Source organism: Anarhichas minor, unplaced genomic scaffold (genome assembly GCF_050575085.1).
Source record: "Anarhichas minor isolate MPS153535 unplaced genomic scaffold, ASM5057508v1 ptg000138l, whole genome shotgun sequence".
NCBI classification, from domain to species: domain Eukaryota; kingdom Metazoa; phylum Chordata; class Actinopteri; order Perciformes; family Anarhichadidae; genus Anarhichas; species Anarhichas minor.
The window spans coordinates 146,529-160,332 of record NW_027466584.1 but is presented as its reverse complement, the minus strand read 5'-3'; the positions used below and the strand labels follow the sequence as shown (position 1 = coordinate 160,332).

General features: G+C 42.7%; 1 protein-coding gene across 1 annotated transcript in view; it reads left to right on the top strand.

The window, feature by feature from the left end:
- neb (nebulin) overlaps positions 1-13,804 on the top strand; it is a 76,037-nt gene that overhangs the window by 28,167 nt on the left and 34,066 nt on the right. The window contains exons 47-83 of the mRNA XM_076085102.1: positions 54-161; positions 259-570; positions 683-886; positions 1,037-1,141; positions 1,253-1,360; positions 1,459-1,770; positions 1,883-2,086; positions 2,237-2,341; positions 2,452-2,559; positions 2,641-2,952; positions 3,059-3,262; positions 3,389-3,493; positions 3,605-3,712; positions 4,209-4,520; positions 4,607-4,810; positions 4,911-5,015; positions 5,122-5,229; positions 5,325-5,636; positions 5,741-5,944; positions 6,294-6,398; positions 6,608-6,715; positions 6,834-7,145; positions 8,078-8,281; positions 8,378-8,482; positions 8,660-8,767; positions 8,851-9,162; positions 9,323-9,427; positions 9,579-9,677; positions 10,781-10,882; positions 10,980-11,087; positions 11,175-11,486; positions 11,917-12,021; positions 12,124-12,228; positions 12,318-12,422; positions 12,508-12,615; positions 12,723-12,833; positions 13,489-13,686. Of these exons, the coding sequence (XP_075941217.1) occupies positions 54-161; positions 259-570; positions 683-886; positions 1,037-1,141; positions 1,253-1,360; positions 1,459-1,770; positions 1,883-2,086; positions 2,237-2,341; positions 2,452-2,559; positions 2,641-2,952; positions 3,059-3,262; positions 3,389-3,493; positions 3,605-3,712; positions 4,209-4,520; positions 4,607-4,810; positions 4,911-5,015; positions 5,122-5,229; positions 5,325-5,636; positions 5,741-5,944; positions 6,294-6,398; positions 6,608-6,715; positions 6,834-7,145; positions 8,078-8,281; positions 8,378-8,482; positions 8,660-8,767; positions 8,851-9,162; positions 9,323-9,427; positions 9,579-9,677; positions 10,781-10,882; positions 10,980-11,087; positions 11,175-11,486; positions 11,917-12,021; positions 12,124-12,228; positions 12,318-12,422; positions 12,508-12,615; positions 12,723-12,833; positions 13,489-13,686 (6,252 nt within the window). The remainder of the gene's footprint in view (positions 1-53; positions 162-258; positions 571-682; positions 887-1,036; positions 1,142-1,252; positions 1,361-1,458; positions 1,771-1,882; positions 2,087-2,236; positions 2,342-2,451; positions 2,560-2,640; positions 2,953-3,058; positions 3,263-3,388; positions 3,494-3,604; positions 3,713-4,208; positions 4,521-4,606; positions 4,811-4,910; positions 5,016-5,121; positions 5,230-5,324; positions 5,637-5,740; positions 5,945-6,293; positions 6,399-6,607; positions 6,716-6,833; positions 7,146-8,077; positions 8,282-8,377; positions 8,483-8,659; positions 8,768-8,850; positions 9,163-9,322; positions 9,428-9,578; positions 9,678-10,780; positions 10,883-10,979; positions 11,088-11,174; positions 11,487-11,916; positions 12,022-12,123; positions 12,229-12,317; positions 12,423-12,507; positions 12,616-12,722; positions 12,834-13,488; positions 13,687-13,804) is intronic.

Here is a 13,804-nt window from a genome sequence, read left to right as displayed (position 1 = left end):
CATTTTTCAGAAGATGCTTGAATGTTTTTCATACTTTTTTCCTGTGTTTACAGAAAATGTACAAACAGGCAAATGAAGACGCCAAGAAGAAGGGCTACGACATGCGCCAGGACGCCGTTTCTGTTAAAGCAGCAAGGCTTTCCACGGACATCGCCAGTGATGTAAGCTGTTGGATTTTTTTAACAATAATAAACACCTACCATACATGTATTTCTCTACAATGTAACCATGGAACTTTGGTTTCAATTTTTCCTCCAGTACAAGTACCACGCAGGATACCGTAAGCAGTTGGGCCACCACATCGGTGCTCGCTGCGTCCAGGACGACCCTCTGCTCGTGCTGGCTCTGAACTCAGCCAAGATCGCCAGTAACGCCCTGTACAAGAAGGACTTCAACCAGTCCAAGACCAAGTTCCACCTGCCGGTGGACATGCTGGCCTTTGAGCTGGCCAAGAAGAACCAGATCCAGGTCAACCACGCCAACTACATCACCCGCCTCCACAACTGGACTTGTCTGCCAGACTCCACTGATGTGGTCCAGGCCAGACGTGCTTATGACATACAGAGTGATGTGAGTATGAACCCTTGAGTTCATATGGTAGGAAGTTATCATGTTTATGAATGTACATTTTTTATGTTTTGGAGCATCTTTCACCATAATGAACTCTTTCTGTTGGCTCCAGAATATTTACAAGGAGGATCTGAAGATGATGCAGGGCATCGGGTGGGTGCCTATAGGTTCACTGGATGTTGAGAAGGCGAAGAAAGCAGGCGAGGCCCTAAATGAGAGAAAGTATCGTCAACCCCCGACAAACTTCAAGTTCAAAATGACCACTGAAGACATGCCCATGGTGTTGGCTAAGGCCAACGCTCAGGTTATGAACAAGGTATGAAATCATTAATCCTCTCAGAGAAGTAGGTGTAAATAATACAAAATTACTCTGTTGAACTATTTCTCTTCTCCTCTCATACAAACCCTAACTTGCAGAGTACATAATATGAATAAGCTCTCATATCTTTGGTTTTTATGACTACAGAAATCATATGTTGAAGCCTGGGAGAATCAGAAGTCACAGATCCACATCATGCCCGACGCTATGGATGTTCTTCTAGCCAAAGCCAACAATGTCAATTACAGCTTGGTAAGTGGAGAATTTAATAATTATGGTGGTGCTTCAACTCGTATTCATGGATTACTTTCAGTGGTAAATTGATATACTTAACGTCTCTGGGATGATTGTGTTTGTGTACAGAAAAAGTACAAGCAGGCAAATGAAGACTCCAAGAAGAAGGGCTACGACATGCGCCAGGACGCCGTTTCTGTTAAAGCAGCAAGGCTTTCCACGGACATCGCCAGTGATGTAAGCTGTTGGATTTTTTTAACAATGATAAACACCTACCATACATGTATTTCTCTACAATGTAACCATGGAACTTTGGTTTCAATTTTTTCCTCCAGTACAAGTACCACGCAGGATACCGTAAGCAGTTGGGCCACCACATCGGCGCTCGCTGCATCCAGGACGACCCTCTGCTCGTGCTGGCTCTGAACTCAGCCAAGATCGCCAGTGACTTGCTGTACAAGAAGGACTTCAACAAGTCCAAGACCAAGTTCAACCTGCCGGTGGACATGCTGGCCTTTGAGCTGGCCAAGAAGAACCAGATCCAGGTCAACCACGCCAACTACATCACCCGCCTCCACAACTGGACTTGTCTGCCAGACTCCACTGATGTGGTCCAGGCCAGACGTGCTTATGACATACAGAGTGATGTGAGTATGAACCCTTGAGTTCATATGGTAGGAAGTTATCATGTTTATGAATGTACATTTTTTATGTTTTGGAGCATCTTTCACTATAATGAACTCTTTCTGTTGGCTCCAGAATATTTACAAGGAGGATCTGAAGATGATGCAGGGCATCGGGTGGGTGCCTATAGGTTCACTGGATGTTGAGAAGGCGAAGAAAGCAGGCGAGGCCCTAAATGAGAGAAAGTATCGTCAACCCCCGACCAACTTCAAGTTCAAAATGACCACTGAAGACATGCCCATGGTGTTGGCTAAGGCCAACGCTCAGGTTATGAACAAGGTATGAAATCATTAATCCTCTCAGAGAAGTAGGTGTAAATAATACAAAATTACTCCGTTGAACTATTTCTCTTCTCCTCTCATACAAACCCTAACTTGCAGAGTACATAATATGAATAAGCTCTCATATCTTTGGTTTTTATGACGACAGAAATCATATGTTGAAGCCTGGGAGAATCAGAAGTCACAGATCCACATCATGCCCGACGCTATGGATGTTCTTCTAGCCAAAGCCAACAATGTCAATTACAGCTTGGTAAGTGGAGAATTTAATAATTATGGTGGTGCTTCAACTCGTATTCATGGATACTTTCAGTGGTAAATTGATATACTTAACGTCTCTGGGATGATTGTGTTTGTGTACAGAAAAAGTACAAGCAGGCAAATGAAGACTCCAAGAAGAAGGGCTACGACATGCGCCAGGACGCCGTTTCTGTTAAAGCAGCAAGGCTTTCCACGGACATCGCCAGTGATGTAAGGGTTTCATTTGAGTTATTTAAATGCAAATTGACAAGTAGGGCTGCAACAACTAAGGTTATTACACTTTTCCTCCAGTACAAGTACCACGCAGGATACCGTAAGCAGTTGGGCCACCACATCGGCGCTCGCTGCGTCCAGGACGACCCTCTGCTCATGCTGGCTCTGAACTCAGCCAAGATCGCCAGTAACGTCCTGTACAAGAAGGACTTCAACCAGTCCAAGACCAAGTTCCACCTGCCGGTGGACATGCTGGCCTTTGAGCTGGCCAAGAAGAACCAGATCCAGGTCAACCACGCCAACTACATCACCCGCCTCCACAACTGGACTTGTCTGCCAGACTCCACTGATGTGGTCCAGGCCAGACGTGCTTATGACATACAGAGTGATGTGAGTGTAGCTTCCCTGCTAATTTATTTTCTCTTATTTTTTTATTTCATGTTCATGCTACCAAGTATCTCAGGAGTTTCATTTTTTTCGTTACTGCGCCTCATAGGCCGTCTACAAAGCTGACCTGAAGTGGCTCCAGGGCCTGGGCTGGGTCCCCATTGGATCAGTCGAGGTGGAGAAAGCCAAGAAGGCTGGAGACGCCTTGAGTGAAAGGAAGTACCGCCAGCACCCCTGGAAGATTCCCTTCACCAGCACCACAGATGCCATGAACATCGTACTGGCAAAGAATAACGCTTTGACCATGAACAAGGTTAGAGTTTGTAATTTTATTGGTTGAAATTAAAGGTTCTATAGTACATAGTGACTACCTTGCTTTGCAATGGAGATCTCTCCAGTTGATACCATCAAGTAACAAAATATTTGTGGTTTGTTCCAGCGCCTCTACACCGAGGCATGGGAGAAGGACAAGACCAAGCTGCACATCAACCCTGACACGCCTGAGATCGTCCTCTCTCAGCAGAACGCTATCAACATGAGCAAGGTTGGGTTTGTGGAAAGCCTGAAGCTCTCCAGAATTAAGTGCCACGATGAGACCTCCATTTGTTAAAACAGTTCACAAAAGTATCCATAAAAAGTATGTTCTACTTTTCAGAAACTGTACAGACAAGGTTATGAGGCCACCATCAACAAAGGCTATTTCCTCCCTGTGGATGCAGTGTCTGTCAAGGCTGCCAAGGCGTCCAGGGACATCGTCAGTGATGTAAGTGACTCATACTGAATACTGAATCAAATGTCTGTTTGTATTTGATTGACTAGGGCTGTACCGCATACTTGGAAGCTTTATCCATAACATTGACATGTTATTATTATTTATATGTTACAAAAACATTGCGTGTAAAGATTCAAAACATGTTTTATTGAACAAAATATTCTGCTTTAGTCCTTATTTGTTGGCGTTAAGCCTTTCAAAATCAACATCTTTACTGCAGTCAAAACTGTTCACTCTCTTGCACGCACCTGTATTATTGGTGCGGTCTTGCAGAAATCTAACAGTACCATAAATTACATTTAAGCTATATTACCACAATAACACAAAATCATATATTCCATTCAAAGCTGTATTTGAAGACCGCGATAGAAGCTTTGAATCTAAAAACATCACATTCGGTACAACCCAATGATTGACACACTGGTATTACACATAATGTCAGCGTTGTTCTACTTGTAACTAAAACATTTTATGCTAATATCCTCAGTACAAGTACAAGGTGGGGTACCGTAAGCAGGTGGGCCACCACATCGGTGCTCGCTGCGTCCAGGACGACCCTCTGATCGTGCTGGCTCTGAACTCAGCCAAGATCGCCAGTGACGTCCTGTACAAGAAGGACTTCAACAAGTCCAAGACCAAGTTCCACCTGCCGGTGGACATGCTGAGTATTGAGCTGGCCAAGAAGTGCCAGATCCAGGTCAACCACGCCAACTACATCACCCGCCTGCACAACTGGACCTGTCTGCCAGACTCCAGTGATGTGGTCCAGGCCAGAAAAGCCTACAACCTCCAGAGTGATGTGAGCCCTCCTTTTGACACATTCAACATGTCTCAACATGCCTTTTATCGACCGTGCTTAATGTGTTTAAATGCTTTTCCCAACAGGCTGTATACAAAGCCGACTTGGATGAGATCGTGGGCGTAGGATGGGTCCCCATTGGTTCACCTGATGTGTTGAAGGCCAAGAATGCTGGAATAATTCTCAGCGACCATCTCTACAAGCTCAAACCAGACACACAGAAATTTACAACTGACATGACTTCTATCCCCATGGTCTTGGCCAAAGCGAATGCTGCAATCATCAACAAGGTAAAGAATATCACATCCCTTGTTTACGAATTTGGCACATTTGTTCCATCTTTTCCTGGTGTTTACAATTTGTGTTTTCTTTTTGTGTTTCTCACCGCAGAAAAACTACACTGCTGCTTGGGAGGCTGACAAGGTTAAGAACCATGTGATCTTTGACTTACCTGAGATTCTGCTCTCTAGAGCTAATGCTTACAACATCAGCAAGGTACGTTCTGGTCTGTTTTGGGTGTTACACATCCATGTCAGAAAATATCCGTGTTGTATGTGATTTTCATTTTTATAACTAAACTATTTTTTCTTTTCACTTCCAGAAAATATACAGGGAAGGTGTTGAGGAGATGTTTAGGAAGGGCTACGACATTAAGACCGATGCCGTCTCTATTGTTGCTGCCAAACGTGGAAGAGAAATCATCAGTGATGTACGTAACATATAAATGAATTCTCTCTGATAGTGACTTGTGCTTATTTGTGCCATATTCTGTTAATCATCACTTCACTCTTTCTCTCTACACAGTACAAATACAAGGTGGGGTACCGTAAGCAGTTGGGCCACCACATCGGCGCTCGCTGCATCCAGGACGACCCTCTGATCATGCTGGCTCTGAACTCAGCCAAGATCGCCAGTGACGCCCTGTATAAGAAGGACTTCAACAAGTCCAAGACCAAGTACAACCTGCCGGCAGACATGCTGACTCTGGAGCTCGCCAAGAAGTGCCAGATCCAAGTCAACGACTTCAACTACAGAACTCATCTGCACAACTGGACCTGCCTACCTGACTCCACTGATGTGGTCCAGGCCAGAAAGGCCTACGACCTCCAGAGCGATGTGAGCAATAAAAAATTCCTTTGGAATGTGTTTTGCTGAAAACTGCAAAGATTTTTTTTTCAAAAAGAGAAGTCAATGTTTGTCCTCCCCGCTGTGATTCTTAGGCTGTTTACAAGGCCGACATGGAATGGATCAGGGGAACAGGTTGGGTGCCAATCGGTTCAGTTGATGTGGAAAAAGTCAAGAAAGCCACCGAGATCCTGAGCGAGATTAAGTACCGTCAGCATCCCAGCCACTTCAAATTCACCGCCAAGACAACTGACATTCCCTTTGTCCTGGCTCAGGCCAATGCCCACACCATGGACAAGGTAGTATTCAGTCTTATTTCAATGTATTTTATTTATTGATTAATTCTTCTTTATTATTTTCGTTTTATTTTGTGGGAGTGTTCTCAAAAATTATGAAACAATTCCTCATTATGATGCATTCAAGCTCCATTCTGTTAAAATTAGTATTGGGTGAAGTTAAATTGTAACGTTTCCATGATGTGTTCAAATGTAATTTTGTACAATTCAAATTGTTAACAAATCCAGTTGTTTGATGGAGACTTTTAGCTAGCTCTAAGCTCTAAGCTCTAAGCTCTGGTTGCTTCATGATATTGTTCTATGACTCAGACAAGTCACTTCTCACTAAACCGTGTTACTATGCTGTTTGCAGAAAGCGTACACTTCTGCCTGGGAGAAGGACAAGATCAACCTCCACATCATGCCCGACACCCCCGAGATCATCCTGGCCAAGCAGAACAAAATCAACACCAGTCTGGTAATGCAGGGCCTCGTCATGTAGCTGTATAACCAGTAATCACGAATGATCATATCAGTAACTGTTAGCTTTATCTTAATCAGTTAAGAGTGCTAAAGTTTGAAGGATGAATATTGACATTTAATTGTTGCCCTTAAAGGAAACTGGTATTTTTTATTATGGTGTATATATATATCAGACACCCTAACTGTATCCTTCCCTTTTCCCAGAAACAATACCGTGAAGGCTATATGGACGCCATAAACAAAGGCTACTACCTTCCCAAAGATGCAATTTCTGTTAAATCAGCCAGGGCCTCCCGAGACATCGTCAGTGATGTAAGTCTGAACCGCTCGTTTTCATATTCCCTTCACAAGCTGAATTCTTCTGCAGCATTTTTCTTTTTTTTTGTCAATAAAACTAATCAAAAATACTTCCATTCCAAAAAAAATTCAGTACAAATACAAGGCCGGTTACCGCAAGCAATGTGGCCATCATATTGGTGCGCTCAGCGTCAGAGACGACCCTCTGATCATGTTGGCCGCTAACGCAGCCAGGATCTCCAGCGACAACATCTACAAGAAGGACTTCAACAAGACCAAGACCAAGTACAACCTGCCAGGCGACATGCTGGCGATTGAACTGGCCAAGAAGTGCCAGCATCAAGTGAACGACTTCAACTACAGAACTCACTTACACCAGTGGACCTGCCTGCCAGACTCCACGGATGTGGTTCAGGCTAGAAAGGCCTACGACCTCCAGAGCGATGTGAGTACAATGGAAAGCTGGAGAGGATTGGTTTGGAGTTTGTTTTTAGCTCTTATCGTATTTGTACTGTTACACCTATAAGCGTCATTAGCACATGAAGGTACATTTGTTTTCGTGGCCATGCTAACTCATACTCAGAGTTGTAGGATTCTGTATATACAGTATGTTGGTTTCATTGATAGTCAGATCCCTCCTTACATTTTGAACCAAGATCTGCATCCAACAAATGAAAGGAAAATCCAATTTTTTTTTAGACATCCCGTAGTCGGACAAATTAATGAATGAACTTTATTTATGTAGCACCTTTCATAAGAATGAGGTTTATCATTTTGCTTATTTTTCGCTACGATTCAGCAGCAAAAACAAAAAGCACAAGTTTGAAAACTGTACAAATGCACAAAAAGGAAGGAAGAGAGTTAGTGTCTCTATTATTTAGAAATAAGAGAAAATCATCAAAGATTAAAAACAGACAGCGGATAGTTGGAGGCTATATTTGAAAGCGACATTTTGAGTTTGTGTTTAATACCGTTCATTGAGTCAGCAAGTCTTATAGATTCTATTACAGCCGACATTTTACAGCAACATCCTTAAAAATATGTGTTTACTTGTTGTCAACAAGTGTTGTTTTGCTCCAGACATCCGGAGGGATGGATGGATAGATAGATAGATAGATACTTTATTCATCCCGCAAGGGGAAATTTGTTTGTTACAGCAGCAAAAAATATACTTAAATCCAGACGAGTTATCAAGCTTTAAACATTGAATTAAAAATGTCTGGTTGTTTTAAGTTCGGTTGTCAGAATCGAATCAAGTTCTACAGAATTGCGACCGTTTTAGAGCAACAGGTGTTTCAGTTTAACCAGTGACCGTGTTAACTGGTGACTGAAAGTCAACAATATTTGTTGGGGTTTGAACTGCTTTCTGTTTTCCAGGCCGTGTATAAAGCCGACATGGAGTGGCTGAGGGGATGCGGCTGGTCACCACAGGACTCCGTGGACGTCGTCAAAGCTAGAAAAGCTCAGGCCATCATCAACGAGAGGCTCTACCGCCAGCCCCCCAGCTCTGTGAAGTTCACCAGCGTGGTTGACCTCCCGGCGATCGTCTTGTCCAAGCAGAACGCTCACAACATCAGTGATGTGAGTAATAACACATTTAAAACTGTACACATATTGTTGCATAAATATCTTTATAAATGAGAAGTTAATGTTGCTTTTTTTGTATCTTTCTAACAGAGGAAGTATAGAGAAGTCTGGGATAAAGACAAGCTCTCTTTCCGCCTGCCAGTTGACACCCCCGCCGCTGTGCTGTCCAAAGCCAACGCTATCACCATCAGCAACGTAAGTTTGCATAATTACAAGATCTGCATGAGTTCTGCAGGTGCTGAAACTCGTAAAACTTTACATAAATATCTTCAAACTATATACATATCAGTGCATGATCCCTATGATTTTCATCTGCTGATGATACACTATGTATTTCAGTGTTTTTGATCAAATGTTTTTTGCTGTGTGCAGAAACTGTACACAAAGGCATGGGACGACCAGAAGGCCAAGGGCTACCACATCAAGCAGGATGCCATCGCCGTGCTGAAGGCTAGAGCTTCCAGAGATATCATCAGTGACGTAAGAAGAGAACTCTGGATGAGGTTGAAATACAGATTCATAAATGAGACACTTTCCTCATTCAGTCTTTCATCTCTTTGTAGTACAAGTACCACGCGAGTTACCGTAAGCAAGTGGGCCACCACATCGGCGCTCGCTGCGTCCAGGACGACCCTCTGATCATGCTGGCTATGAACTCGGCCAAGATCGCCAGTGACGCCCTGTACAAGAAGGACTTCAACAAGTCCAAGACCAAGTACAACCTGCCGGCAGACATGCTGACTCTGGAGCTCGCCAAGAAGTGCCAGATCCAAGTCAACGACTTCAACTACAGAACTCTTCTGCACAACTGGACCTGTCTGCCGGACTCCAACGATGTGGTCCAGGCCAGAAAGGCCTACGACCTGCAGAGCGATGTAGGTTTACGTGGATATTCAAATAGTTATTGGATCTTTTTAACGATATGTAAACTCCTATTTTAGCCCATGAAACGCTCACATTGTGATTATTTTCTGTGTAGATACTTTGTTCACTGTTGTGGAAACACGTAAACATGCGTCTGTTTTGTGTCCTCAGGCTGTGTACAGAGCTGACTTGGAGTGGCTTCGTGGATGTGGATGGGTGCCACATGAGTCTGTGGATGTTATGAAGGTGAAGCATGCACAGAAGGTCCTGGCTGAGGTAAGTACCACTATAATTTGACTCTTTTATTACTTGCGAAATCTCAGACATTTATATACATTTGTAAACATTTAAAAAAATATATATATATAAATACTAAATTAAATTAGCTGAATTATTGTTCTCATGTATCTTTCTTGCTTCTTTACAGAGAGGCTACCGTGTCAAGTTGGATGATCAGAAATTCACAGTTCCAACTGACAGAGTCGACTTGGTTTGTGCTAAGAATGCTGCTGGAGTCCTCAACGAGGTGAGGATGACAAAATATACAGTTGGCCTAAATGGCAGCATTAAATTAAATGGTTATTTTTAAAGTTTGGCTTATTTGTAAGATATAAACAAGATAAGGGCGCAGTGAAGACCTGAACACCAGCTAATGTTTCCTAAACAGCCTCGTTATCCCGTTAACCAAATAGCAGTAACAGTAACAATTTGTCCAAAAAAAGCCTGTTAAATTTGTATGATTGTTAAAATAAAACACAATGCAGATAATTATATTAAAAGTTCCTAAAAAATAGCAGGAAGAAAATAATCTGTTCAAAATTCATCTAAATTGTCTGTTTTACACAGATTTCCTGCAGTTATACTTTCACTATTCGGGTTAATTACACAGTTTATCAGCTGTTCTTTACTGCTATAGATATGCATTCAGTGTAATATGAGATATCCATGAAATATGTCACTTAGTCAGATTACTAAATGATAGAAAAGGGGACCCGTAAGGTAGAAGGTACATGCAAAAACTGCTTTTAATGCTTTTAATTTAGAGATTTTGGTCTCTTTTTCTTCCCTAACACGTCTTCTTTTAGAGTATTTATTTGACTACTTTCTCTATTTGTGTCTGTAGATTTCTCCTAAATTCATCAAAAGTTACCATTAGATAATGCCTCATTTGCATATTTAAACATTTTATTTCAGAAAGCTTGTAATACAAAAAATAATTGTCTTAATTTCATGGTGATATATATATTAGTTTTATGTTATTCACCAAAATGTCTGTAATTTAACAAAACATATCTTTATTTTTTTAATGGCTGTTGACGGTATTTTCTGATTTATGTAGTGATACAAAGACATATCTAACATTTCCTCTGTACAAATATTTTTGAACCTGCTTTTATCTAATGTTCACATTTATGTTCTGGTGATAAAAAAGCCTCATTTGGATATTAAAACATAAACTTTCAGAAAAACTTGTAATTCAAAAAATAACTGTCTTAATGTAAGTAATAACTGTGGAGGTTTGATTGTGATCTCTATTAGTTAAAATGTTTAGCCTTCACACAATAGTGACGTGACAAATGTGTAGTTTCTTTTTCTGGTAACTGAATTTTGATTTATCGCTCTGCTCAGGCTAAATATCGTGAGGCCTGGCACAAGGACAAGACCAAGTACACGGTCTCAGACACCCCAACTCTCGCCACAGCCAGAGAGGTGGCGAAGAACGTTCACCCGGTAAGACCAACTCCTCAGCAAGTCAACAATGCTTTGTCCTGTACCAAATAAGCATGACATCATTATTAACCCGAATAACTACTTCTGTCTCTTGCAGAAACTGTACACCAAAGCTTGGGATGCGGTCAAAGCCACGGGATACTTCATGCCTGGAGATGCTGTTCCAATCAAGCAGTGCATCCAAACGAGTAAAGTTCAGAGTCAAGTGAGTATTTGGGACAAAGTTGTGTTTTTCATAATAACGTTTATTAGAATTGTGTAGCTGAATTTATGATTTATGTCCATCCTGTAGCATAAGTACCTCGCCAGTTACCGTAAGCAGTTGGGCCACCACATCGGCGCTCGCTGCGTCCAGGACGACCCTCTGATCATGCTGGCTCTGAACTCAGCCAAGATCGCCAGTGACGCCCTGTACAAGAAGGACTTCAACGAGTCCAAGACCAAGTACAACCTGCCGGCAGACATGCTGACTCTGGAGCTCGCCAAGAAGTGCCAGATCCAAGTCAACGACTTCAACTACAGAACCCGCCTGCACAACTGGACCTGCATGCCGGACCAGACCGATGTCATGCAGGCCCGCAAAGCCTACGATCTTCAAAGCAATGTGAGTGCTCATCACTGGACTCCTCTATCTACATTTTAATGAACAATTTGTCATTTTCCAGAAAAAAAGGCTACTTTGTGATCTTTAGATTAGGACCAAAATGTTTCTCCTGCACTGTCAGCCCCAGTAACCGTCAGGTTTTATGTCACGTCAGAGGAGGACAGACCTTGTTTATTGTGTGAGAGAGGTGCACTTCCTTGTAGCAGATTTTATTTTCCAAGCCTGGAAGAGAAGGCAGAGAAATGAGTTTAAGACCGAGCGGTGAGATAACATGAAATTGAATGAAATGTTTGACCACTTTTTGGACATTTTGGACATCTTTGGTGTTTTATAAACCCACGAGGGTTAGCCACGTTATGGGCGTAACATGAAAACAAATCAATCAATCATACAACGAACTGTATCTGAACGTCTTGCTTCCTGTCTTCAGAATGTGTATAAGGCTGATATGGAATGGCTCCGTGGCTGCGGCTGGGTGGCAGCTGAGTCTGTTGATCACGTCAAGGTCAGAAATGCCCAGGAGATCATGAACGAGGTGGGTGAACTGCATTGCATTCGGTCTTTTAGCACCTTTTTCCCCTTTCTTCGTGCCAGTTGGTTGTGGTCTCACCTCAATGCTGTATGTTTCACATTGCAGAGGCACTACAAGAAGAATGCCAAGGACTGCTTTGCAAAATTCACCCTGATCGTGGACCGTCCGGAGCTCATCTTGGCGAGGATAAACGATGCAAACCTCAGTGATGTATGTAAAGAAAAAATCTAATTTAAACTTCTTAATTTCAAGTAGCTTGGTAATAAACAAACATCTGTTGTTTTTGCTTCCTGCTATAGTTGAAGTACAAAGAGACCTTCAATGCAGAAAAGGGTCATTATATTGGTTCAGCAGACACTCCTCAACTGGCTCACAGCAGGGAGGTGTCCAAGAACATCAGTGAGGTAATGCAAAGTATTTATTATTGCATTTGTTTTTATGATGTCATACATTAGCCTTGTTTTACACTTTGTGCTTGTGTGATTTCAGAAACTCTACAAACAGCAATGGGACGAGTCTAAAGCATCAGGCTACCAGCTGAACCATGAATACATCCCACTTCTCAGCGGCAAGAAGGGCAGAGAGATCATCAGTGATGTACGCGTCTTCTTCATGGGCGTCAATGCCGATAATAAGGAGTCATGTTTTTCTTCTTGTGGAATGTAAATAACAGTTGAGACTTTTCTTATTCTGGATGCTACCAGGTCAAGTACAAGGATGCCCATGAGAAGGCCAAGGGTCACTACATGGCTGGGACGCTGGTGGACTTCCCCGAGGTGATGCGCTGTGGCACCCAGGAGAAGAACAAGGGACTGGTAAGATATCCAAAATACTTTTTGTATTGATCTTATACAATAGACTGTATAGAAGAAGTGGACGTAGCCGCCGGGGCGTCACCTATTGGTTTGTCGACTACCGTTTTGAAGCCGTTTTGAGTTCGGCATTTTGGCCGTTGCCATCTTGGGTTTTTTGGGAGCTAGAGGTGACCATATTTGGACGAGAGGCTGGAGCTTTGAAGAAGCGAGGCCCGGCAGGGGCAAGTGCTGTTAGCATAGAAAACGCTAAGTTACCAGCTAGCGCAGAAAGCTTCTTAGCAAGGTGCTTCTATAATTCATCTTAACTGTGATGCTAACGGTGGCTAGCAGAAAACATACTTTAAACAAAATGTACTTACTGCTGCCAAACAATCGCCTCGTAAGATTTTCTCATAGACTTCTATACAACCAGAGGAGTCGCCCCCTGGTGGACAGTAGAGAGAATGCAGCTTCAACACATGAAGCTTTGGATTCACTCTTCAGAACTGGAAGTTGCTTCTTGTTCCATGTTGGTAGGGACATGTCCCTAAACCCTGTCGACACTTATATGACCAGAGATTATTTACATTTGTTCTAAAATAAAATTTTAGGTCAATTTGTGTCACATTGGTAATGACAATGTCAATAACTTCCCATGGTCTGAATGTCTTCACAGAGGGTCTACCAGAAGGACTACCACCACAGCAAGACCAAGACTCACCTCCCACCAGACATCATCGCCAACAAGGTTGCTAAGCGCTGCCAAGACATGCTGAGCGACGTCCTCTACCGCACCTACCTGCACCAGTGGACGTGCCACCCTGACCAGGTGGACGCCATCCGTGCCCGCAAGACCAACGAGATTCTCAGTGATGTAGGTTCTTCTTCAAAGCTCATCTGCTGCTCGCTATGTGATTTGACTCGTTTGGACAAACTCTAGTCTATATATATATATATATATGATATGTGGTTGGTATTTGATGAAAGCTCTC